At 35.9% G+C, this 20,844-nt stretch overlaps 2 protein-coding genes and 1 long non-coding RNA gene across 11 annotated transcripts in view; 2 read left to right on the top strand and 1 right to left on the bottom strand.

The window, feature by feature from the left end:
- LOC140874058 (uncharacterized) overlaps positions 1-1,863 on the bottom strand; it is a 40,092-nt gene extending 38,229 nt beyond the window's left edge. Inside the window, exons 1-2 of the mRNA XM_073277334.1 lie at positions 1,526-1,863; positions 1,081-1,426 (exon numbers count right to left, since the gene is read on the bottom strand). Of these exons, the coding sequence (XP_073133435.1) occupies positions 1,081-1,426; positions 1,526-1,863 (684 nt within the window). The remainder of the gene's footprint in view (positions 1-1,080; positions 1,427-1,525) is intronic.
- Positions 1,864-8,203: 6,340 nt separating this feature from the next.
- Positions 8,204-9,288, top strand: LOC140876358 (uncharacterized). Its single transcript, XR_012148774.1, has 3 exons — positions 8,204-8,873; positions 8,952-9,071; positions 9,166-9,288. It is a non-coding gene; the product is annotated as an uncharacterized lncRNA (long non-coding RNA).
- A 3,137-nt stretch (positions 9,289-12,425) lies between these two features.
- Positions 12,426-20,844, top strand: part of LOC140888080 (uncharacterized) — a 55,048-nt gene continuing 46,629 nt past the window's right edge. For 2 of the 9 annotated variants that reach the window (XM_073295759.1, XM_073295767.1), the window contains exons 1-5: positions 12,427-12,683; positions 13,242-13,776; positions 14,003-14,461; positions 14,550-14,634; positions 15,658-15,742. In XM_073295759.1, coding sequence (XP_073151860.1) covers positions 13,251-13,776; positions 14,003-14,461; positions 14,550-14,634; positions 15,658-15,742 — 1,155 coding nt within the window. In that variant the 5' untranslated portion in view covers positions 12,427-12,683; positions 13,242-13,250. Of the gene's footprint in view, positions 12,684-13,241; positions 13,777-14,002; positions 14,462-14,549; positions 14,635-14,665; positions 14,922-15,657; positions 15,743-20,844 lie in introns of those variants that run through there. The other 7 variants (XM_073295763.1, XM_073295764.1, XM_073295776.1 and 4 more) reach the window with 7 other exon arrangements.

Genomic DNA, 20,844 nt, shown 5'->3' with positions numbered 1-20,844 from the left:
AGTATACATGATGCTTCGTGTCTTTGATATGTATATATTCAATTAATATGATTTGTTTCTTATGATGCAAATATGAAAGCAAGCACTGTCAAGATTCGATTTCTAAAAGGAAAAGAAGTTTCTGTATTTTATAAGTTGTTATATGGCCCCTACACGGTGGGTATAAAACCGTTATATGGCCTGTTATGTTTTGAATCAACCTTCAAAGGTCTTTGAATGATATACCGATGGTTTTCGCAAGAAACAACACACAATGTATTCACTATGAACACACACAATCAAATATGGAGCAAAATCAGATGAGAATGACCAAGAATCAGCAGGAAGAACACCCAATAATTATAGTGGTTCGGATCGAAAATAATCCTACATCCACTTGCCTTGCCCAAGGCTCAATATCACTATCACCGAATGAAAGTAATCGTGGTTCGAGTTTTACAATGAAATGCTTACAACAATCGATCATCCAGATCAATCAAGAACACTAAGCAAAAGTTACAAAAACTCACACCATACTTCTCACTCTCACACCAGCTGCTGTTGAGATCTTCATCTACTTGAATGTGGAAGTTCGTTACCCCAATGCATATCGATGCATGCAGCCTTTATAACCACCAATAACCGATTCACGAGACTATCAGATTAGTAACTTGAGTTGTGATCCTCTGTGGTTCAATCTTGAGCTAGATGTGTGCCTCTAACCATCAACCAATCATCTATCAGTGAAAATAGGTAATCAAACTTCACAAATCTCTACCTTGAATTTTTCTATGAACCTCGGGCAAGCCAACATCAGCTAAGGAGCAACCTTAATTTCTCCAACATTTATCTGATTAAGGCAATGTTGGAACTTCAGAGATGGAACGGGTTTAGTGAGCATGTCAGCAGGGTTATGCTCAGTTGATATCTTTTTCATATCAATCTCTCCCTGCTCCACCAAATCCCTTATGAAATGCAATCTGATATCAATGTGCTTAGTTCTTTCATGATGCATAGGATTCTTGGTTAAGTGCAGGGCACTTTGGCTATCTGTATAGACCTTAACTGTAACCTTTTCTCTCATGAGTTCTGTCAAAATACCTTTGAGCCAAATGCCTTCCTTGCTGCTTCAATAACTGCAACATATTCAGCCTCTATGGTGGATAAGGCCACTATGGCTTGTAATGTTGCTTTCCAGCTTACTACACATCCATTGAAAATAAATGTGTAACCACTTATTGATATTCCTCTGTCAGTATCACCTACATAGTCAGTATCAACATAACCAACTAACCCATTCTCGGTCTTCTGCAAATTGTCATGTATCAATCCAATGAACATACTTCCTTTGATGTATCTCAAAATCCACTTCACAGCAGTCCAATGAGCTCTTCTTGGTTTGCTCCTAAACCTGCTTACCAGGATAATGGCATATGTTATATCCGGTCTAGTACAGACAATAGAATACATTAAACTCCCTGTGGCACTTAAATATGGTACACCTTCCATATAGGACTGCTCTTTAGGTCACTGATCTATAGATAACCTGAAGTGTGCAGCCAAAAGTGTCAAAACATCTTTAGACTCATTCATCCCAAACTTAGTCACAACTCTTTTCAGGTAGTCTGCTTGAGAAATATACACCAGCTTCTTACTTCTGTCCCGCATGATTTGCATACCAAGTATCCTCTTTGCTGGACTAAGATTCTTTATCTCAAATTCTGCTTTGGGCTTGTCCTTAAGCTTAACAATCTCTTTCATACGCTCGCATGCTATTAGCATGTCATCAACATAGAGTAAAAGGTAGATGGTGTAACCAGCAGAATTCGATTTATGGTACACACAACTATCATATTTGCTTCTCTCAAATGAATTGCAGATCATGAAGCTTTCAAAAATCTTGTACCACGGTCTTGAGGATTGTTTGAAACCATATAGTTATTTCTGTAACAAGCATACTTTTTCTTCTTGGCCTGGTTCCTCATACCCTTCGGGCTGGCTCATGAAATAATCTCATCTAGATTGCCATGTAGAAAATCTGTTTTGACATCCATCTGCTCTAATTCCAAATTCATGCTTGTTGTCAAGGCCAATGGGATTCTTATGGATGTATGCTTAAAAACAGGTGAAAAGACCTCATTGTAATCTATGCCCTCTCTTTGTGTAAATCCTATGGCTACCAATCTAGCCTTGAACCAGGTATTTTCAGTTCCTGGGATACCTTCTTTGATCTTGAATATCTGTTTGCTTTCTAATACCTTTTTGTTCTTAGGTAGCTCCACCAATTTCCATGTGTCATTCCTTTTGAGTGAACTAATCTCTTCAAGCATAGCTTTTTTCCACCTTTCTTTGTGTTGACAGCTGATAGCTTCTCTACAACTATTTGGTTCATCCAAATTCAAGGTTTCTGACACACAACATCTTAGAACTTCTACTGAATTTTTTTTTAACTCTCTAACTATAATTTAATGATATAAAAATATATATGCCCATACATATATATATCATAATTAAAAATAACTTTCCTTAATTTAATATACATAGACACAATAAGTACAATAGAAGTACGCGCATGCAATTTAATACTTAAAATTAATTACTAGATAATAAATTTATAAAAAATTCCATAATAAAATTCCTAAATAATAATTATACACAAAATCCATGCAAACTTAGAAAATAATTAATTAAATCTAAAATCCAAGCATACTCTCAAAAATCTAAAATAATGAAACGTGTGCGGAAATACGTCTTTTAAATCTCAACATAAATATCATAATTGAGCGATGGTCACGGGTTCTAGCCTCCTGGAAACTCATACGACCTCGCCGCCAGTCGGGAACACATTATCCTCACTAACATTCTGCTCACTTGCACTATTTAAATCTAGTGAGCCTAGAGGCTCAGCACGTTCTATCCTTACATAACAAAATGAAACCACACACAAGCACACATCATATAAAATATGTGAATACAACTATACGTGCATGATCTTAAAATTATATGCATATAAACATGAAATAAATAATTATACTGCTTTATCATCATGCTAAACATATATCATCATACTTAATAAATCTCATAAAATAACTTATCATGATTTCTTAGTTTCTTTAACAGGTCGTATCCATGTCGATGGCCTCATACTAAGCAATTGATCAATCTTAAACCAACGTACGCGGCGGTGGGGTTTCTACCTCTGTGCTGCCACTTCACCAGCCCTCTCAGCTGGATCCATAAGCTCATCATACATAAACATCATTAGGAAGGTCACCGGGCTCAGGTATCTCGGACTCCAACCACATCACTTTCCACCTTCACTTCAACTTCCATAAAAAATTTATTTTTCTTAACATGAATTTAAAATTATCATAAAAATATTTACATGATGCATGAACTTGAAAATTCTCACTTATTTCTTTATTTTCATGAAAATTCGCCCGTAAATATATATTTAATTTATTTTTTAAAAAATAATACTTATATATCTAATAAAAATCCATGCATGAATTAAATATATATTTACGGACATTTATTTTTCCAAAGACTTGTTCGAGCTGCTGACCACTTGACTTAAACTCAAAAATTTCTAGACTGGCCCAATAAGCCTTAAGCCCAACATGACCTGACCCATTAATTCTCATGGACCCCAAGTCCATGGCAAACTAATGGGCTCATTTAAAATATTAATTAATCCCATTAAACTATTTAACTTAAAATTAATCCAATAAATTATTAACTAGTTCATTATCCTAGGGATTAGACCGTTAAAATTACTAAACCCGACACAACTTGCCCAATAATTCTCATGGATCACGTGGCCCATAACAAATTATTGGGCTCACTTCATTAATTATTTAAGCCCATACTTAATATTAAATTAGTCTAATTAATTAACTAAGTCAAGCACAAACCCATTAATTATTAACTTAATCACTTATTTAATTTAAAATAAAAATACCCGAGCCCAACTAATATAACCCAGACCCGGACCAAACTAACTTGGCCCATTATATTTTAGATCAGATCCGGACCCGAAAAGCCGAGCCCGGCCTGCCAAAAGACCAGACACAACCCTAGCTTACCTCTCCCTAAGCCCAACTCAAGGCAGCCCTGAGCGGCTTCAGAAAATCTGAATGTTCCGCCTGCTCAGGCCACCTTTGGACGTGAAACCACCTTCCATACTTAGCCAACACCAAGACGGTTCTAAAACAACAAATTTGACCTTAAACCAAGCCCTAAAGAAGGAGAACGAAGCAAAACAACAGAGCCCCTCTGCTGCTGTACGTGCAGAACGCGACCGCCGACTTCCGGCTGTTCGGCCGCTAATATCTGGCCACCACCGGCCAGAGAACCACCTGGAAAACCTTTCCAAAGGTCTTGGGGTTATAACTCAACTAGAACAAACCTAAAACTCGTCCTATGGACCAAGAACGAGCCCTCACACGCAAACCGCTCAGTTTGCATCTAAACCCTCGTCCAACATGAACCTAGCCCAAACCAATGAGTAAAGCCACTGAACCATCATCCAACCACGACCCTAGGGACCCTATATCAATCCTCAACCCATTGGTCAGCAAGCTAGAATAATCCATGACAGAAAAACATGAGAAAATTGATTCATAACCCTTAAAAACGTAGGTTCTATGCATGCTCATGAATGTTCTTCATTAAAACCACAAACCTCATGCAAGATCACAATTTTCATGCTAAAATCAGAATAATATAACTTAAATGGTGTTCAATAAGGGATTCAAACGTGCCTTGATGAATATTTGCAAGAAACGACGTCTAAATCGCACGTACGGCTTTCCGGGACGAACGGATCTTCAAACTAATTTAAAAACCTTGAAAAATCGTCTATGGAGGCTAGTGATTCTGCTGTAAAAAACGTGGGAGAGGAAAAGGAAGAAGGTGGAGGCGGTTAGGTAGAGAGAAACGTGAATAGGGTAGGGTTTTAGGACATAATTTAGCATAATTTAACTAATAATTAATTAGGATAGATATATACTCTAAACATATAGAATTTTAAAAATGTTAAATACAATATAAATATGATATTTAACCTTAAATCCCAAAATTATAATTAATGGGATTTTTAAAGCTTAATAAAAGTCATTAAAATGACTTATTTTGGGTAAAAACGGACATATAAATATACATATATATAAATACCATAATTTTCTTCAAATTATACCTTAAAATAATATTTTAAGACTCCTAAAAATCTCATAAAATATTTTGGGTGAAAATAAACATCTCGTCCGTCCACGGTCCCGCCTACGCGATCATTAAACAAACTTTCTCAAATAAATTCATAAATCACATCATACAGATTTAAATGCCGAAAAAAATATTTAAAACATACAAATAAATCACATAATTCACATAATAACTCATAAAACAATTTAACACATTTTCACTTTATATTAAAATCATTAAATCTCCTAGTTATGCATGCGGATTTACATGGCGAATTTCTGGCCGTTACACTTAATGCATATAATATCAAGTATGCATATCCATATCTTTTAGGTGGTTTGATATTTCTCCTTGCTTTGTCTTTTACAAGGTTATAATCTTTCAATTCAGAGTCATCATGTGATTTATGAACTCCTTCATCTTCTGAGCTTCGAAACTGTGCATTATGTTCAAAATAATCTCCTTCATGTGACTCCACCAAAATATGATCATCTCTGCTGGAATCATCATCTAGAACTGTCCTTCCTTCCAGATGTGTGTTATTTAACATGTCATCTTCATTGAAAGCGATGTCCCTATTGATCATTGCCTTCCCATGTCCATTTTCAGAAACCCAAACTCTGTATCCTTTGGTTCCTTCTGGATATCTAAGGAATATAGACTTCTTTGCTCTTGGTGAGAGCTTACCTTCACTTATATGTATATAAGATGTGCAACCAAAGGCTCTAAGTGTTTGGTAATATGCTGGTTTCCCTGACCATACCTCAATAGGCGTTTTAAAATCCAAGGCAGCTGAAGGACATCTATTGATCAAATAACATGTTGTAGAGGCAGCTTCTCCCCAGAAACTTGTACCAAGTTTGGCATTCGAGAGCGTACATCTCACCCTCTCTAATATAGTCCTATTCATCCTTTCAGCAAGTCCATTTTGTTTTGGAGTGTGTCTGACAGTAAAGTGTCTTGCTATACCTGCCCTTTTGCACAAGTCAGTGAATTCTTAATTGAGATAATCCAAACCATTATCAGTCCTCAGCCTCTTAATCTTCTTGCTCGTCTGGTTTTCAATTAATGTTTTCCAATCAATGAACTTTTTAAGCCTTCATTCTTGTGCTTCATTGTTTACAACCACACCTTCCTGGAATAATCATCTATGAAGGTAATAAAGTATCTAGAGCCACCGTGTGTCCGAGTTCGAGCAGGCCCCCATACATCAGAGTGTATGTAATTTAATGTATCTTTAGTCCTATGCTCAACCCTTTTAAACTTGACTCTAGTTTTTTTTCCCTAGCACACAATGTTCATAGAAATCCAGCTTACTTATATGGTCCTTACCAAAAGCCCCTTGTTTGTCCAGCTCAATCATTCCTCTTTCACTGTTATGTCCTAGCCTGATATGCCACAACTTGGTTTTGTCCTGATTTTCTTGTGCATTTAGAGCACCGCTTTCAACACATGATTAGCCTTCCAGCACATACAGACCATTATTCCTGAATCCTTTCATTACAAGCATCACACCCTTTGTGATGCCACTACAAGAAAATCCTGAATGAACAACACTAAAAATACAACATTTTTAAGGACAAACTGTTGTCTTTTACCTTTTAACAACAGTTTTAACGAAAACAATTGTCTTTGAGAGTTTTTTTTAAACCAAAGACAACAGTTTTTTAAAAATTGTTGTCTTATATTACAAGAAACGCTCATTGAAATCCGCATGACATCTGTCTGGTATATAATACATTATGCTATTCACTAAATATATGGAATTCAGGGGTCGAAGAAAGTGCAACAATACAACTTTTTTTCGGCCAAAATCCCAAGTCTCCGGAGAGAAATGCTAATGAATGAGTATGTCCCAAGCAATCCGGATACTCTAGCCTGGATAGCCTTTTTTCTTAAAGAAAAATTGAAAGAATGGTGCCATATGACAGCCTTACACAAGAACTAAAAAATACTAAGGAGTATTAACAGACGTTCTCATTTATTCTATAAAGAAAAATGATCTTCCAACACTTATTGAAAGTAACCCATAGAGGCGGACAAGGAAGAGCTATAGATCCCATCCGTATACAAAAAGAGGAAAAGGTGGAAGAAGTTCTTGAAAAAAAGAACAATGATCTAGATAGAAATACAGATCTTACAAATCTGGACAAAGAAGTGGATCATCGAGAAGTAGGATGTCGTTCCAAGCATTAAACTCATCTCAAAGCACAGAAAGAACACCCAACAAGGAAAACATTCAGAAAAACTCATACCAGAGCTAATGAAAGTTTTAAAGATTGAAATTTATGGACTTGTGGAGCAAGAGGTCACATTTCGACCGATTGTCCATAAAATGGGAGAAAGGGAATAAAGTGTTTGAATCTACTCTAGATATTGAAGAAGCAATTTATTACCAAGATTTAATTCAATTATATCAGTTTGAGGATATTCCCTCAAACGAAAGTATATTTGAAGAAGAAGAATTCTTGAGTCTAGAAGAGTCGGATGGAGAGACAGAATCAGAATCAGAATCAGAATCAGAATCAAAATCAAAATCAAAATCAAAATCCGACTGAAGAAGTGTTTCGACATGAAACACATGAAGATTTATCTGGTTTCTTTACTCAGACCATGATCTCTTAATATGGTCCAAAAATATATATATTTTTTATAATTTTATTTTTATCAAAATAAAATTTTTGTAATTTTATTTATAATGTATAACAAAATTTTAAAAATAAGATTTAAAGTCTTACAATGATATAACAAAAATAACATACAACATAATTAAAATACTAATAAGTGATAATAAAAACAACATAAGACTTATCTTTGCATGCGTACACAACCGACAAAGACCAACATAAATTTAAAAAAACAAACAAAAAATTATACAACGAACAAAGACCAACATAAATTTTAAATAAATAAACATACAAACGATACACCTAATATAGGCCACGTCTCTTATAATTTGATTAAATTATTTTTTTTGCCAATTAAGCTGGGCCTCTACCATTCCACTAATATCCGTCATTAGTAAAACATAATATTTTTTCTCTAATTTGGTTTCTTTTTGCATCATCTTGGCTTCCTTCTTCTTAGTCTCAGCTTCCTTATTATTATTATTTTTTATTTCAGATTCATTAATCGCCAATTTTTCCCTTTGATATTCATGCATTTGTTCTCATTTTGCCGTGAGTTCGCCACCATCTGTAACCTTGCCTTTGTTATGTATTTTGGCCCTTTGTTGCTGTAAAACCCAAAACTTTGGCCCCAAGTTTATTCAATAAGGAATAAACTCTCTACATGAAATCCGACATCTTTTTTTTTTTTTTTTGTGATTACTCGGTGATGGAAGAAATCTTGTATTGGCAACAACCGAATCAAAGTTTATGGAAGCAAAATTTTCTCTCCCTCAAGACTCGGAATTAAGGTCGAAATTGAGCCTCCTATTTAAGTGCAAGAACCGACTCCCTTCAGCACTTTTTCTCTCGGCAATTCACCTCCCGAAAAAAAAACCTCCCACAATCTCTCAAAATTTTAGCCCGCGACTGAAAGTCCTCGAGCCATAGCTGCTGAACAATTTCACATCAAGACTGCTCGAAGTCGAACGCCGTAGTTGCTGGAAATTTCGAACGTCATAGCTGCTGAGTTTTCAAGGTTCTACAATTGCCGAAGTTGATACACATCTGGAACGACTCGAGTCGGTAAGGTGATTCTCTTCTCTGTCTAGTTTCGAAAATGGTGGCTCAATATTTCTACTTATTCTTTCCTTGATTTCGAAGGATAAGGCTAAATATTTGGAGGAGAAAGAAGACTTGAGAGATTGGACCACCTTTTCTTCTTGGTTACGTGGAGTCATAGGAATTGGGAAAGCACTTTGTTTTTTTTTTTAGGCTTGAGAGGTATGTCAGCCTTTGTCCTTTTCCCTTGCCAATTTCGAAGATTTAGTATACTAATTAAGTTAACTAATCTGTCATTTTGTCCCTAATCTCTAAGATTAGTGGATTAGGATTTTGTGGAGAAAGATTGCTTAGAGATCGGTCGAATTTTCAGAAATTCAAATATGAATTTTTGAGGGATTTGCTTCTAAATTATCGATCAATCTCCACCTGATATTTGCACAAATAATTTTTTGGTAAGTGGGCTTATGTTTTAAAATTATTATGTATGATTTAAAAATTTGATCGCTCATGTTAATCGTTGGAATTTTGTTATTTGATATTGTTCATGATGATGTTTTGCTGAAAATATGTTTTGACACTGTTATGAATCGAATTAGGAGTGGAAAGGTAATTTCCGAACCATGTTATATTATGGCCCTGATACGGTGGGTATAATAACCGTTCTATGACCTCACCCCTTAGAGGGATTACATATAGGGGACTGATCAGTTAGCCACGATTAATGAGAGAAATTTCAGTGTCTTGTCAAAGATTATATTATGTCATGTCAAAAATGTTATGATGCTATTTATGTTATGTTATGTTGAGACATGATATGAAATGTTTATGATTTAAATTAATCCATAAGTTTTTGAAATAAATATATATATGTATATATTTTGGTATGATCGATCGACCCCCACTTGCTGAGTGTTTTCCAAAATACTCACCCCTTACTTTTCCCCTTCCAGATGATGAAGATGATGATTTAGACGATCGTGAACAAGATATGTTTTGGGGATGGTGATAGAGGAATATTAAAACTAAATTTCGCTATTTTTATTATTGAGATTTTTGCATTAATATTTTGTTATTAAGTTTTTAGACGCTTCCACATTTGTTTCGTTATTTTGGATTTATCGAGTTGTAAAGACAATGTTTTGGAATTTATTTATGATAATAGACTGGTTTGGTTTATATTGTACTACGAGGCTAGTTGTTTTATAATTTTTGAGAATTTGAAACAACGCCGGTGACACGTCTCGATCTCGGGGCGTGACAGTTGCTCTATTGAACGTGAGTAAATTTCAAATACGTCATCAGTATCGGAATTGGTTGAGGAAGTACGTGTCCCTGACTCAAAAGTCCTCGACTTCTTGTTAGTGTGATGATCAAGTGATTGAGAAGCTCATTTCTCGCACTCCATTACAATCTTTCACAGGTGTTCATACTTGAATCCTTTATTCTTGTGTGCATTTTTCATATATCATGTGCAACAGCTAAAACATCAGCTTCACTTTGACCACTAGCCCAATAGTTAAAGAAAATTATTGTACCATCCCGAAATCAACATGAGTCATGATCCGATAGTAGTGCGACTTTATCGCATTTCATTCTCTCATTGGAGTTCCCACATGCTGATTGTCATTATAATATGTGACGGTATTTTACCAAAAATATTTAATTTTTTGTGCATTACCAACTTTTGTGTTGTTGGTAGTAGTACCCCAGACTCTTGCAAGAGATTTATCCTCATCGGCTGACCATATCACCTTAGATTTATTACGAAAAACATTTTTTTTCTTTCTCACACTCATCATCATCCTTGAGATTCATATTTTCTATCCTAGGTTGCGTCGAATATGGTTGAATTTGAGAGCCGAACCTTGAAATTGGTGTTTTTGGCTCTCTATCAACAGATCCTCCGAAACCAACGTTTTGAGATTCACTTGGTACGATGTTCCACGGTGGTGGATGTGAGAATACATGAGAATCGTGTTGTGTGGTATCAATAAGGACGACTCCATGAAGTATAATAATCGCTCGGGAACATTGGGTGAAAAACTGAAAGTTGGGAACAACATTCGAACCAGTAAAAATATTTTTTAAAAAATAAGTTGAATAAGGAAATTCAGAAGTATGAAGATTGAGAGGAGAACGAGATTGAGAATTTTGAGAGTTCGAATTTCCTTCTGTATTTGAAAAACCCAAATTATTGTTGAATGAACCACTAAATTGATCACCCACTTGATTTATACAATAAAATGAACTACGATGGTTTTGTAGATAAATGTGGAATGATTTGTAAAATCAAATTAATGCCTTATTTATAGATGATATTTTTTTAAAAATAGTTCTATTAAATTAATTTTAAAACATGTATTTTATCTTATATATCACTGTACACATTTCAATAAAATTGAGGATTGGATTTCTGGCTAACACATATTTGAATTCATCTTTACATCTCATTTTTTTAAAAAAACTTAAATGCGCGTGGGCCCACGTGCGAGTGCGTGTCAATCGTTGCTGCATTGCACCCGTGAACAAATACAAACTAATTTTTTTTATTATAAAGTATGCCCGACATGGACGTCAGCTACATGTCTAATTACATAACCTACATGCTGCAATACACGCAACCTTTTTAAGTTTTGTGTATCTCACGTGGCAGCCACCCTAGGGATGATAATGGGTCGGGTTCGGATAGGATATCATACTTCCGTCTCCATCCCTATTTATTTTATCTATCCCATACCCATACCCATTTCCATCGGATATTCAACTTTCATCCCCATCCCTGTATCCATCGGAGGATGGATACCCATACCCCACCCAAATATCCTATTACCACATACAATTGCATTTTTTAAAATTTGATTATTTTGATAAAACTATGCGTATTCACCAAATTTTTATAAAAAACAATAAGAAAAGTATGAAAGATAAAAAAATTAACAAACTAAACATAATATAAGATATATATATATTCCTCTAAAAAAAAAGATATATATATATATATATATATATATATATAAAATTTATCGCGACATCATTATTCAACAAAATAACGTTAGCTTTATACTAATAATTTTCTATGTTTCATCCAACTACCATCATTAAAAAAAATTAGAATTAACATTATATTTTAATATAATAAATATATGAATAAATATACACACATATATTTATATTATATATATATGTATATATATATTTCTTTAACATTTCTTTAATATAATATAATATAATATAATCTAATATAATATAATATATGAATGATTATATACATATATATTTATATATATATAAATATAAAAATAAAAAATATATGTATATCTTACCATTTAATAAAGCCTCAACCCCTTATAGTAACTGATTTGGTAATTTATATGTGTAACTAAAATACCTTTCAATTTTATTTATTGATAAAAATAATTGAACTACGATATGTTAATTTACATGACCCATTTTAAATCCAATTTCTCATCCTAAACTTATGTTCTCTCCACTTTTTCCAACTACTCTATACATTATATATTTCACATGCAACGTGTGTTTTCCAACTACACTTTATTGTCTATACATTATGTTTCACACAACGTATGCGCGTGTGTAGCTAGGATATATAATTGGACGCCTCCTTCCTCCCCAAATCCGTCTATCGAATTCTCCTCTTCGCTGAGGCACCCTAAAGAATTGTGTCAAATATAGAGACAATTTGGGTCCGTCCATCCCAATTCCCCGCTATTAAAAGAATTGTAAACAAACAAGGACACTGCGCTAAAAATGCAAACCCCTGTTGTGCCGGTTGCTGCTTGATGTCGTGGAACCTTTCCAGTCAATTTAAAGGTTCTTCTTCTCTGCGAATCCCTAATTGATTGATATGATCAAAGTAATTGCATCTGAGAAACCGAAGGAATCGGATTGCTTGTGCGAATTGGAAAATTGTGGATCTTTATTTTTAAACCTATGAATGCAGAATACAGGGAAACTTAATTTTAACTGGCAAACGTTATCCTCTAGGTTGACTCAAATTGAGTTCCGTTCACGGAATATATGTGTGTGACGTGTTCCACTTATTTTTGTCTATTAATTATTCTGGCGTTGCATGTTCATGGTAACTATATATTTACTGTTCTAAATATGTAACACAGGGATGTAAGATTTTTAGGATGGGTTTTTCTTATGTTGAAGATGAATGCATGTTGTTATGGATCGTTATGTTGTAGTTGGTGAGTTGGTGAAAAGACTTAGGAAATAGAAATTTAGACTTTAGAAGCATCGCGCTTTGGACGGAGATTGGCCATTTTTATATGATTCAGTGTTCTTTTTCTTCCACCTCTTCTGTATTTTTTTTTGCGCTGATATCCAAAAGTTATGATTTAAATTTTCGTGGATTGCTTGCAGCAAAGGAGGATGGTGAGTAGGACTTTTTCGTCTCAAAAAAATAAAGAGGTGAATGGCGATTCGGGGAAGAAAGAAATTAGTTATGGAAAAGGCTCTTCAAGATATAGTTTAAGAGAAACTGGTGTTTCAGGTGTGATGAAGACATCTAGGGAAACATCATTGTCTAGAGACATGACCCAAAACTCTCAAAGTGAACAGAAGTCCACAAGTCTTGATAAATCAGTGTCACCTTCAACGCCACGGATAACAAACAAATCCCAAAAACTTGAGAAAGAAAGTACACCAAGTCCTCTGAGAAGATCTGACAGGAACAAGAAAAGCATGTCAATTTCTTCCAATTCCAAGCAATCTGTAAAAGAATTTAGTCTTTCAAATTTGAGTAGGAAGAAAGATAGAGAGAGCTTGATACAGGTCCTGGTGGACACTGAGAAAACTGAATCTGCTCTTGAGTCTGTTGGTGTGAGACGAAAAAATATGGATGCCCGCTCTTTCAAATCTCTGTTTAAAAGACAGCAGATTAAGGTAGTTTTTCCAGGTACATTTGTCTTTCTATATTAACTTGTCTCATCTGCTACCGGTACTATTCTTACTAGATGGAGTTGTTAATTCTTGAGTGCTCTTAACAAGGGTGTTTTCTTTCACCTCTTGTTTTGGTTTATTTTGGTTCACTAATTGCTTGTCGTTTCTAAGTATGACCTATTACTGTGAAATGTTGCTCTGTGCACTGATTTTTGTTAATGTTGCTGACTTTATTTGCTTAGATGTTGATAGGGAGGTGGAAGGACAAGATAATACATCTTACTTATGCAATGATAAGAGCAGAGAAAGTGGTTGTGAGCCAATGAGGAATGGAGAAGATACTAGTGATGAGTTCAGGAAAATGGTTGTGGGAAGATTGGGAGATGAAAGTCTTGATAGAGCTTCTGATGGAGATCTTCATAAGTCAATTTGTAATTTAAGAGGATTTGATGTAGAAACACTGGGTATTGATGCTGGTAGTGATTCTTGCCATATTGATCATGTTGTGGATGAGGTTCCAGAACTTTGCCATGGCGATGGTTTAAAAGACAATAAGAGTAACTCAAGCGCCAGAGAAACCTATGATGACTCTGAAAAGTTGCCTACAAATTGTTTGACCTCTACAAATACAAATTCTCCGGCGCTACGAGGTTCATTTTGCTCGGAGAGTTCACAGTATTGTGCTATAAGTACAGAAAGTGGTGAAATATGTTTAGAAATGAAAGTTATGCTCGCAGTCCTTATAAATTTAGATTTTACTAGTGACATCGTAATGTTGTTTCGTGGCAGTTTCAGAGATCGTTCCTTCAGCATCCACTAAATGGGAAACCTCCAGGCTATTGGGGACTTGTGTGCCTTGCAATAAAAAGAAAAGGTAAGTTTACCCTGTACCATGTGGAAAATCATTAGTGAACCAGGGGCGTTCATCGTTTTTTTGAATAGTTATATTTGCTCATGAATGCTTTTGCATTTGGTATCGTGTTACCTTTCAGTTAAGTTTTCTGGATATTCAATTTGTTTTTTCTGTGCAATTTACTGCTCTGGCTTCCTTTAGTTCCTATTGCCAGGCTAGAAGCTCTGTCGTTGAAAATCTCAAAAGTATCTCATGCAATTTGTTGAAATGAACTTGGGAATATTCCTTTTGGGCTTGAACGCCGAACGGTAATGCTAAGATGCTTTTTTGGCCATTGCTATGGTCACTTTCTGTTTTATAATTCTTCAAGTCAATAGAAGTGAGGCAAGCGCTGACTGAGGGAAACACTGATGCATGCTGCATATGCTTCTGATGATGGTTACTTGTTTCTGTAAGGAGAATCATCACGTATTTTTTTATATCTGGTGAAGAAACTTGTTTGGAGATTGTGTCTGTGGTATTGGACTCCTTAAGTTTCACTTATAGAAGTTAGTCTGCTGCGAATTACTGTGCATGAATCTGTAGCTTTTATTCTAACCTAGAAATTGGATTTATGGCTTTGCATGGCCTGTTATTGGCTAACCGTGGCTTGATCCATTTGCATATGCTTTTTGGATGACATGAAGTAGATATAAACAGGCGGTCTCTTATTGTTTGTCAGACACAAGTGCATGTGGGTATCAATGCTGCTGTAGGTTGTACTGATGATGCCTATGCGCTTGTCGATTCTGGCTTCTTCATAGCAGATGTGCTTTGTTTAAGTAGTTTTTTGATCTTGTGTGAAATGAGATGTTTAGATTAGCTAGATTGGTTCCAAACCTGTGTATTTGTACTTGAGCATATTTACTTTTGCCCCGTCAAGCTCAGGAGATGGCATTTTGTTTTGCTCCCCCACCCCTTCTCAATAAGAAAAGAAAGGAATGAGAAAGGAAACAGAACAGTTTTAGCTTTACTGAGATGAATTGTTTTTTGAATTTCCTGCAGGGTAAGCTATGGTTCACCAGAACAGGAGCTTTGCTCTTGCATTGCTACATTAGATGATGGCCTAAGTAACTTTAGTGCTTCTAAGGTCGGTTTCTCATGTTTTATGAATAATATGGAATATACTACTTATGAATTATACTTCTTCTGGATGTCAATAACAAAGAAAAAAAATTAGTCCCATTTTTGTGTTGTGGTCATCCCACTTCAGTTGGCAATTGAGCATTATACAGACAAGTCTTCACCCCTTTGGAACTGTAAAAAGCTTCTGACCTACCACCCGGACCATTCCCAGTCAGGGGCTACTGTTCAATGAGTTCACCTAAGGAGATAGGGATCTTACACCCCTCCCCTTTTTGAGTATGGAGAGATTTAATAATGGATGCCAACTTTAACTCTAGCAATTTATCATCTACGAGCTCCTTGATTATGGGTTGATCTATGCTACGTCTTTAGAGGTTCATTAAATGGATGAAAATGACTTAGAAGTCACCCACCCTATCTGAAAATCTGTTGAAAATTGCTAAATAACCTTCCCCCTCACAGTGAAGTGATATATCATGTCTGGCTTATCTAAAATCAACTTGACTTTATTAACCACAAAAAAGCTGCTTCATATTAATTGCTGAACTATTATATACTTTGCAGATATTGTGTAGTTGAACTCTCTACAACTTTGCTAAAAGTGAAATATTTGTTTTTTGGTGACATTCATTTTTAACAATATGTCCTTTTGAAGTTCTCGTGTGGTCGGATGATAACAATGTTTATACTGCAAATACTTCTGTTTTGGTTCTTTGACATACATCTTTATCCGTTTGTTTTTTGAAAATTCACTAGTATGATGAGGACATCAGAAAGTAGAGTTTTTGGCTGAATTATCTTTAATTACTAATGGTGCTAAAGCTTTATAATTTGTATTTGTACTATGTTTTGCCTCGCTGGTCTTCTGTTGGTGCATCTACTTAGAGCCACTGCAATATTCTCTTTTTTGAGATGGGTGACATTTGTGATTTGTGTTAAAACAAGATAAGGAATTTAGTGGCATCTACTGGTGAGACTAATTTTACATCTGAACAGTTTAAATCATATACAGTGAGTTGTCTATTAATATTTAATACTCTGGAATTTTTTTGTTGTCTTCTCATTTAACATGATTTTCCTCCGACCTTCCTTTTCTCATTTCCGCAAACACTTCACTCAATGATGGCAAGAGTTTTCTGCATAATTTCCTTCCCCTCACTTCATCCAATTCTCAGTTAATTACTGCCAGAAATGCATATACTCTGTCCCTTCCATATGCTCATGATACTTTATGTTATCATTTTTGCATTCCCATTTATCATCATACCACAAGTCCAATTCCTGCCACAAGGCTTTCATTTCGTTACCGTGTGCTTGGATGTATAAAAAATGGGATTTGGAACTGGATTTTAAATCCATGGAATGAAATTCCACTTTTGTGTTTGACAAGAATTTAAAATATAATTTGGAATAAAATTTCACAATAAAAAATAATATTATTTATATTATCTTTTTATTAATTATATAATATAATATTTATATAAATACTCATAACTTTTATTAGAACAAAAGATTAAAATTATTTTTTTTAATAGTTTTTTAAAGAAATGAAAAATATAAAGTTTATCACGATGAAATTAAAAATAAGGTACCAAATTTTGATAAATTAGGTTTTAGTATTAAAAAATGAAGTTTATTTTAAAGAATAAGACATAATTTATAGAAATTTTTAGATATTAAAATATTTTTTATTTGCTTTCTCAAATATTTTATAAATATAATCGCGTGAATTGATAATATAGATTTTGGAAAAATGGTATTTTGTTAACTTTTTAAAGAAGATTTAAAATTTATGCGTAATTTATATAAATTTAATACGAAAAATAATTTTATTGTTTTTAAAACTCAAATACCATGAACTCTCATGAAATCTTACCTATTTTGTAAGGATTCATTTAGTTAAATGAAATCTCATGAATTACCACCAAATTCAATTCAAATCTCACCAAATTCAATTCAAATCCATGCTACCCAACATGCTATTATAGTATTTTATAAAACTTTTGTCTTCTTGTCGAGACTGCATAACTTTGCCTTCATTTCATAGATTTGAGAAGAATTCTCTAAATCTGAATAGGTCTCATGCACTGCCTCCTAGACTTGTGCAGTTGTATAAATAGATAGGTTTTCCAGTTTTTTTTTTTTGATGAGAAACGATAATATATTATATACTTGAAAGATGTAATTACAAAAGGCGGACAAGAGATCCGCGAATGACAAAAGAAAATACCGACTCCCTAATCAAATCAACAGTAAACAAAAGTCCAATTTTTAATAAATATGAGATTGAAACATTCTTAAACTCTTTAAGAGATCTACTCCACAATCTTGATCTTTTCCCAACACTCCTTCAATATTTTCGAAGATTCTTCCATTCTTCTCTGTTATGGACCTGTTATTAGTGGGCTTAGATCCAAATAGCCCAAGATGTCTTAGAAGTGTCTGGACGGTTTGCCTATTTGTCTTAGAAGAGTCGAGAAAGAAGGCAATAGATAAAGGCACGAGGAGGGAGTTATTTTGCTCGTTCAGTTATTGCTCTTATTTTGTAACTAGCCTTTGCCAGAGATACTAGCATTTTTGCTAGGGTTTAGAGAGCTTGCTGTGGGAAAATATTTCTATTCCTTTTGCTATATAAATTGAGTTCTTAATTTGTGGTCGGAACAATTGGTCCGACCTGCCGGATTTTTTAGTGGGGAAGAAGATGGCGACCGCTAGAGGTGTCAAAACGGCCTGGCGGGGCGGGCCGACCCACAACCCGTCGTAACCCACCATTAGGCGGGGCGGGCCGGGCTACCTTTAAGGCGGGTTGGGAAAACCCCAACCCAACCCACCTATTTTAAGTGGCGGGGCGGGCCAACCCGACGGACTTACGTGTAATTTGGCGGGTTTTGGCGGTCCAACCCGCAACCCACCCCAACCCACCATTAGGCGGGGCGGTGAGGGTCGGCCCACCTTTAAGGCGGGTTGGGAAATTGCCAAACCAACCCAACCCACCTATTTTGTATGGCGGGGCGGGCCAACCCGACGGGCCTAGCCCATTTTGACACCTCTGCCGACCGCAGATTTTGACGTGAGGGTTGATGCATTAGAGGAAAAGGGTGCTGAAATTAGCAGAGGATATGAACTCGATGAAGCTGAACTTACAAGAGAATGTGAATTCAATGAACCAGTCAGTGAAATCGATCGACCAGTCAGTGAAAGCGATCGGGGACTCAGTGAATGAATTGGTAGACTTCAAAAGGTGGCTGGAGCAGCTAATTCTGGGAAAAAAGGCAGAAGTTGGAGAGAAGCTTGATAACCAGATGCTCGACAATGTGGAAAAGAAAACCAACAAGCCAGTGGTCAAGGAGAAAAGTTCGCTCATCAAACAACAGTTGCAAGGCTACAAGGGATCACAGCAGGTGGCAGGAGTAGTCGAATGCACTGACCTCGAGCCGGTTGCAGAAGAAAACAAAACCGAGGAACTTAGATGCAGAGATGAGAAAAAACAGGTTCTATGGACAATGAATATACGTAAGTCTGTTGCATTAGATCCAATCAAATGGAAATGCTTGACCGATCAATTCCTTGAACACAATCCAAGGATATTGTCAGATCCATACGAAAGACATGCATCGGTGAGAAGGAACCCACGATCAATTGCTTCCGATGGGTTAAAACGGAAGCTCCAGATAAGGCAACACGTTCAGGTTCCGGCTGGTTAAAAAGAAAGCACCGGATAAAGTGACGCATCCATGGGATTCTCCTTCTGCGATGACGCAAGGGTTTCACGATGGATTGAAAGAGATGGGTCTCCTCAGTGGGCTGTGGAGGAAGAATATTACATGGGCTATTATTTCCTACAATCCATAGTTGACAATTGGGGCAAGAACTGGGCCCACGGTCCAATTTCAATATCTGGAAATTGGAGATTAATCGGTGAGACTGGGACTAAAGGAGAGGAGTGAGCCCATGGCCCAACCTTAATTAATTGGGCTAAGGAATCAATTTCTAAGGTAAAGAAAACTAGGTTTTGCAATTGCTACATCCGCGAGAAGGAGCTGGGTTCTGGTTGGAAGATTGGATGTCGGGTGGGCCCAAGTAAGTGACAATATGCATTTAAAGCGTGACGAGGGACGCACTTTGACTTGGCGTCAAGCGATTGAAGAAGTTCTCTCACAATCTGTAAATTTTCGCAGAAGATCCACAATTTTTGTGGCTGCCCCATTATCAAGAAGAAAGTCCGATGTGTTGCCACTATTATTCAAGAACGGCCTGTCCGAACGAGACAAAGAGTTGGCAGCACAAAAATTGAGAGTTCAAAGAGCAGGAGTTTGCAAATTGATGTTCCTGAAGCAACTTTTGGGTTTGGTGAGAGGAGATAGGTATCAAGTTACAACGAGTGGCATTTGTGGTGGATTCAAGACCGAAATAGGCGCATGTACAATCACGAGGACAGAAGAGTGTTTAGCGTGAAAGGGGTGGATTTCATGCTAATAATTGCTTCGAAGTTATGTTTGGATGGGATGGCTACTTCAATTGTGCACTAGATAAGAGTTAGATGGCTGCTTGGGCAAGAATCACCCTTAGATTTAGAGATTGATATGGCTAATGATCATGAGCCAGAGCAGATTTTAGCACGAAGGGTCAAACGTGTAGGGAATGAAGCTGCTGATAAAAGGAAACTATCACTCAGGGCTGAATGGTCGTCTGCTGGATTTCTTTTTAGATTCAAAGCTGCTGTCGGAATTCAAAGAGAACTCAGAGAAGTTAATTCTTTAGTCTTGAAGTCAAATACAAGAGAGGTGTGGAGTAAAGGTTTTTGTGTAATGACCATACAAGACTCAGAGAATGTGAAGTTGAGGGATTTCTCTAGCAGCTTTATTGTCGTCAAAGCACGTCTTTGGAAGAACAAGCTTCGTAATTTTTACTCGAAGTTGCAGGAATTTAACAATGAGTTCTTCAATCTTGGTTTTGAGGTTATTGTCTTTGATGTTGGCTGGAGGGAAGCAAGATTCGTAGATCAGGTTTCAAGACTCAGCCTTGAGGACAAGGCTGATTTCGAAGACTGACGGTATTGTTATGGACCTGTTATTAGTGGGCTTAGATCCAAATAGCCCAAGATGT

This window comes from Henckelia pumila, chromosome 1, assembly GCF_033568475.1.
Source record: "Henckelia pumila isolate YLH828 chromosome 1, ASM3356847v2, whole genome shotgun sequence".
Lineage (NCBI taxonomy): Eukaryota > Viridiplantae > Streptophyta > Magnoliopsida > Lamiales > Gesneriaceae > Henckelia > Henckelia pumila.
This window is presented reverse-complemented; position numbering and strand designations above follow the sequence as displayed.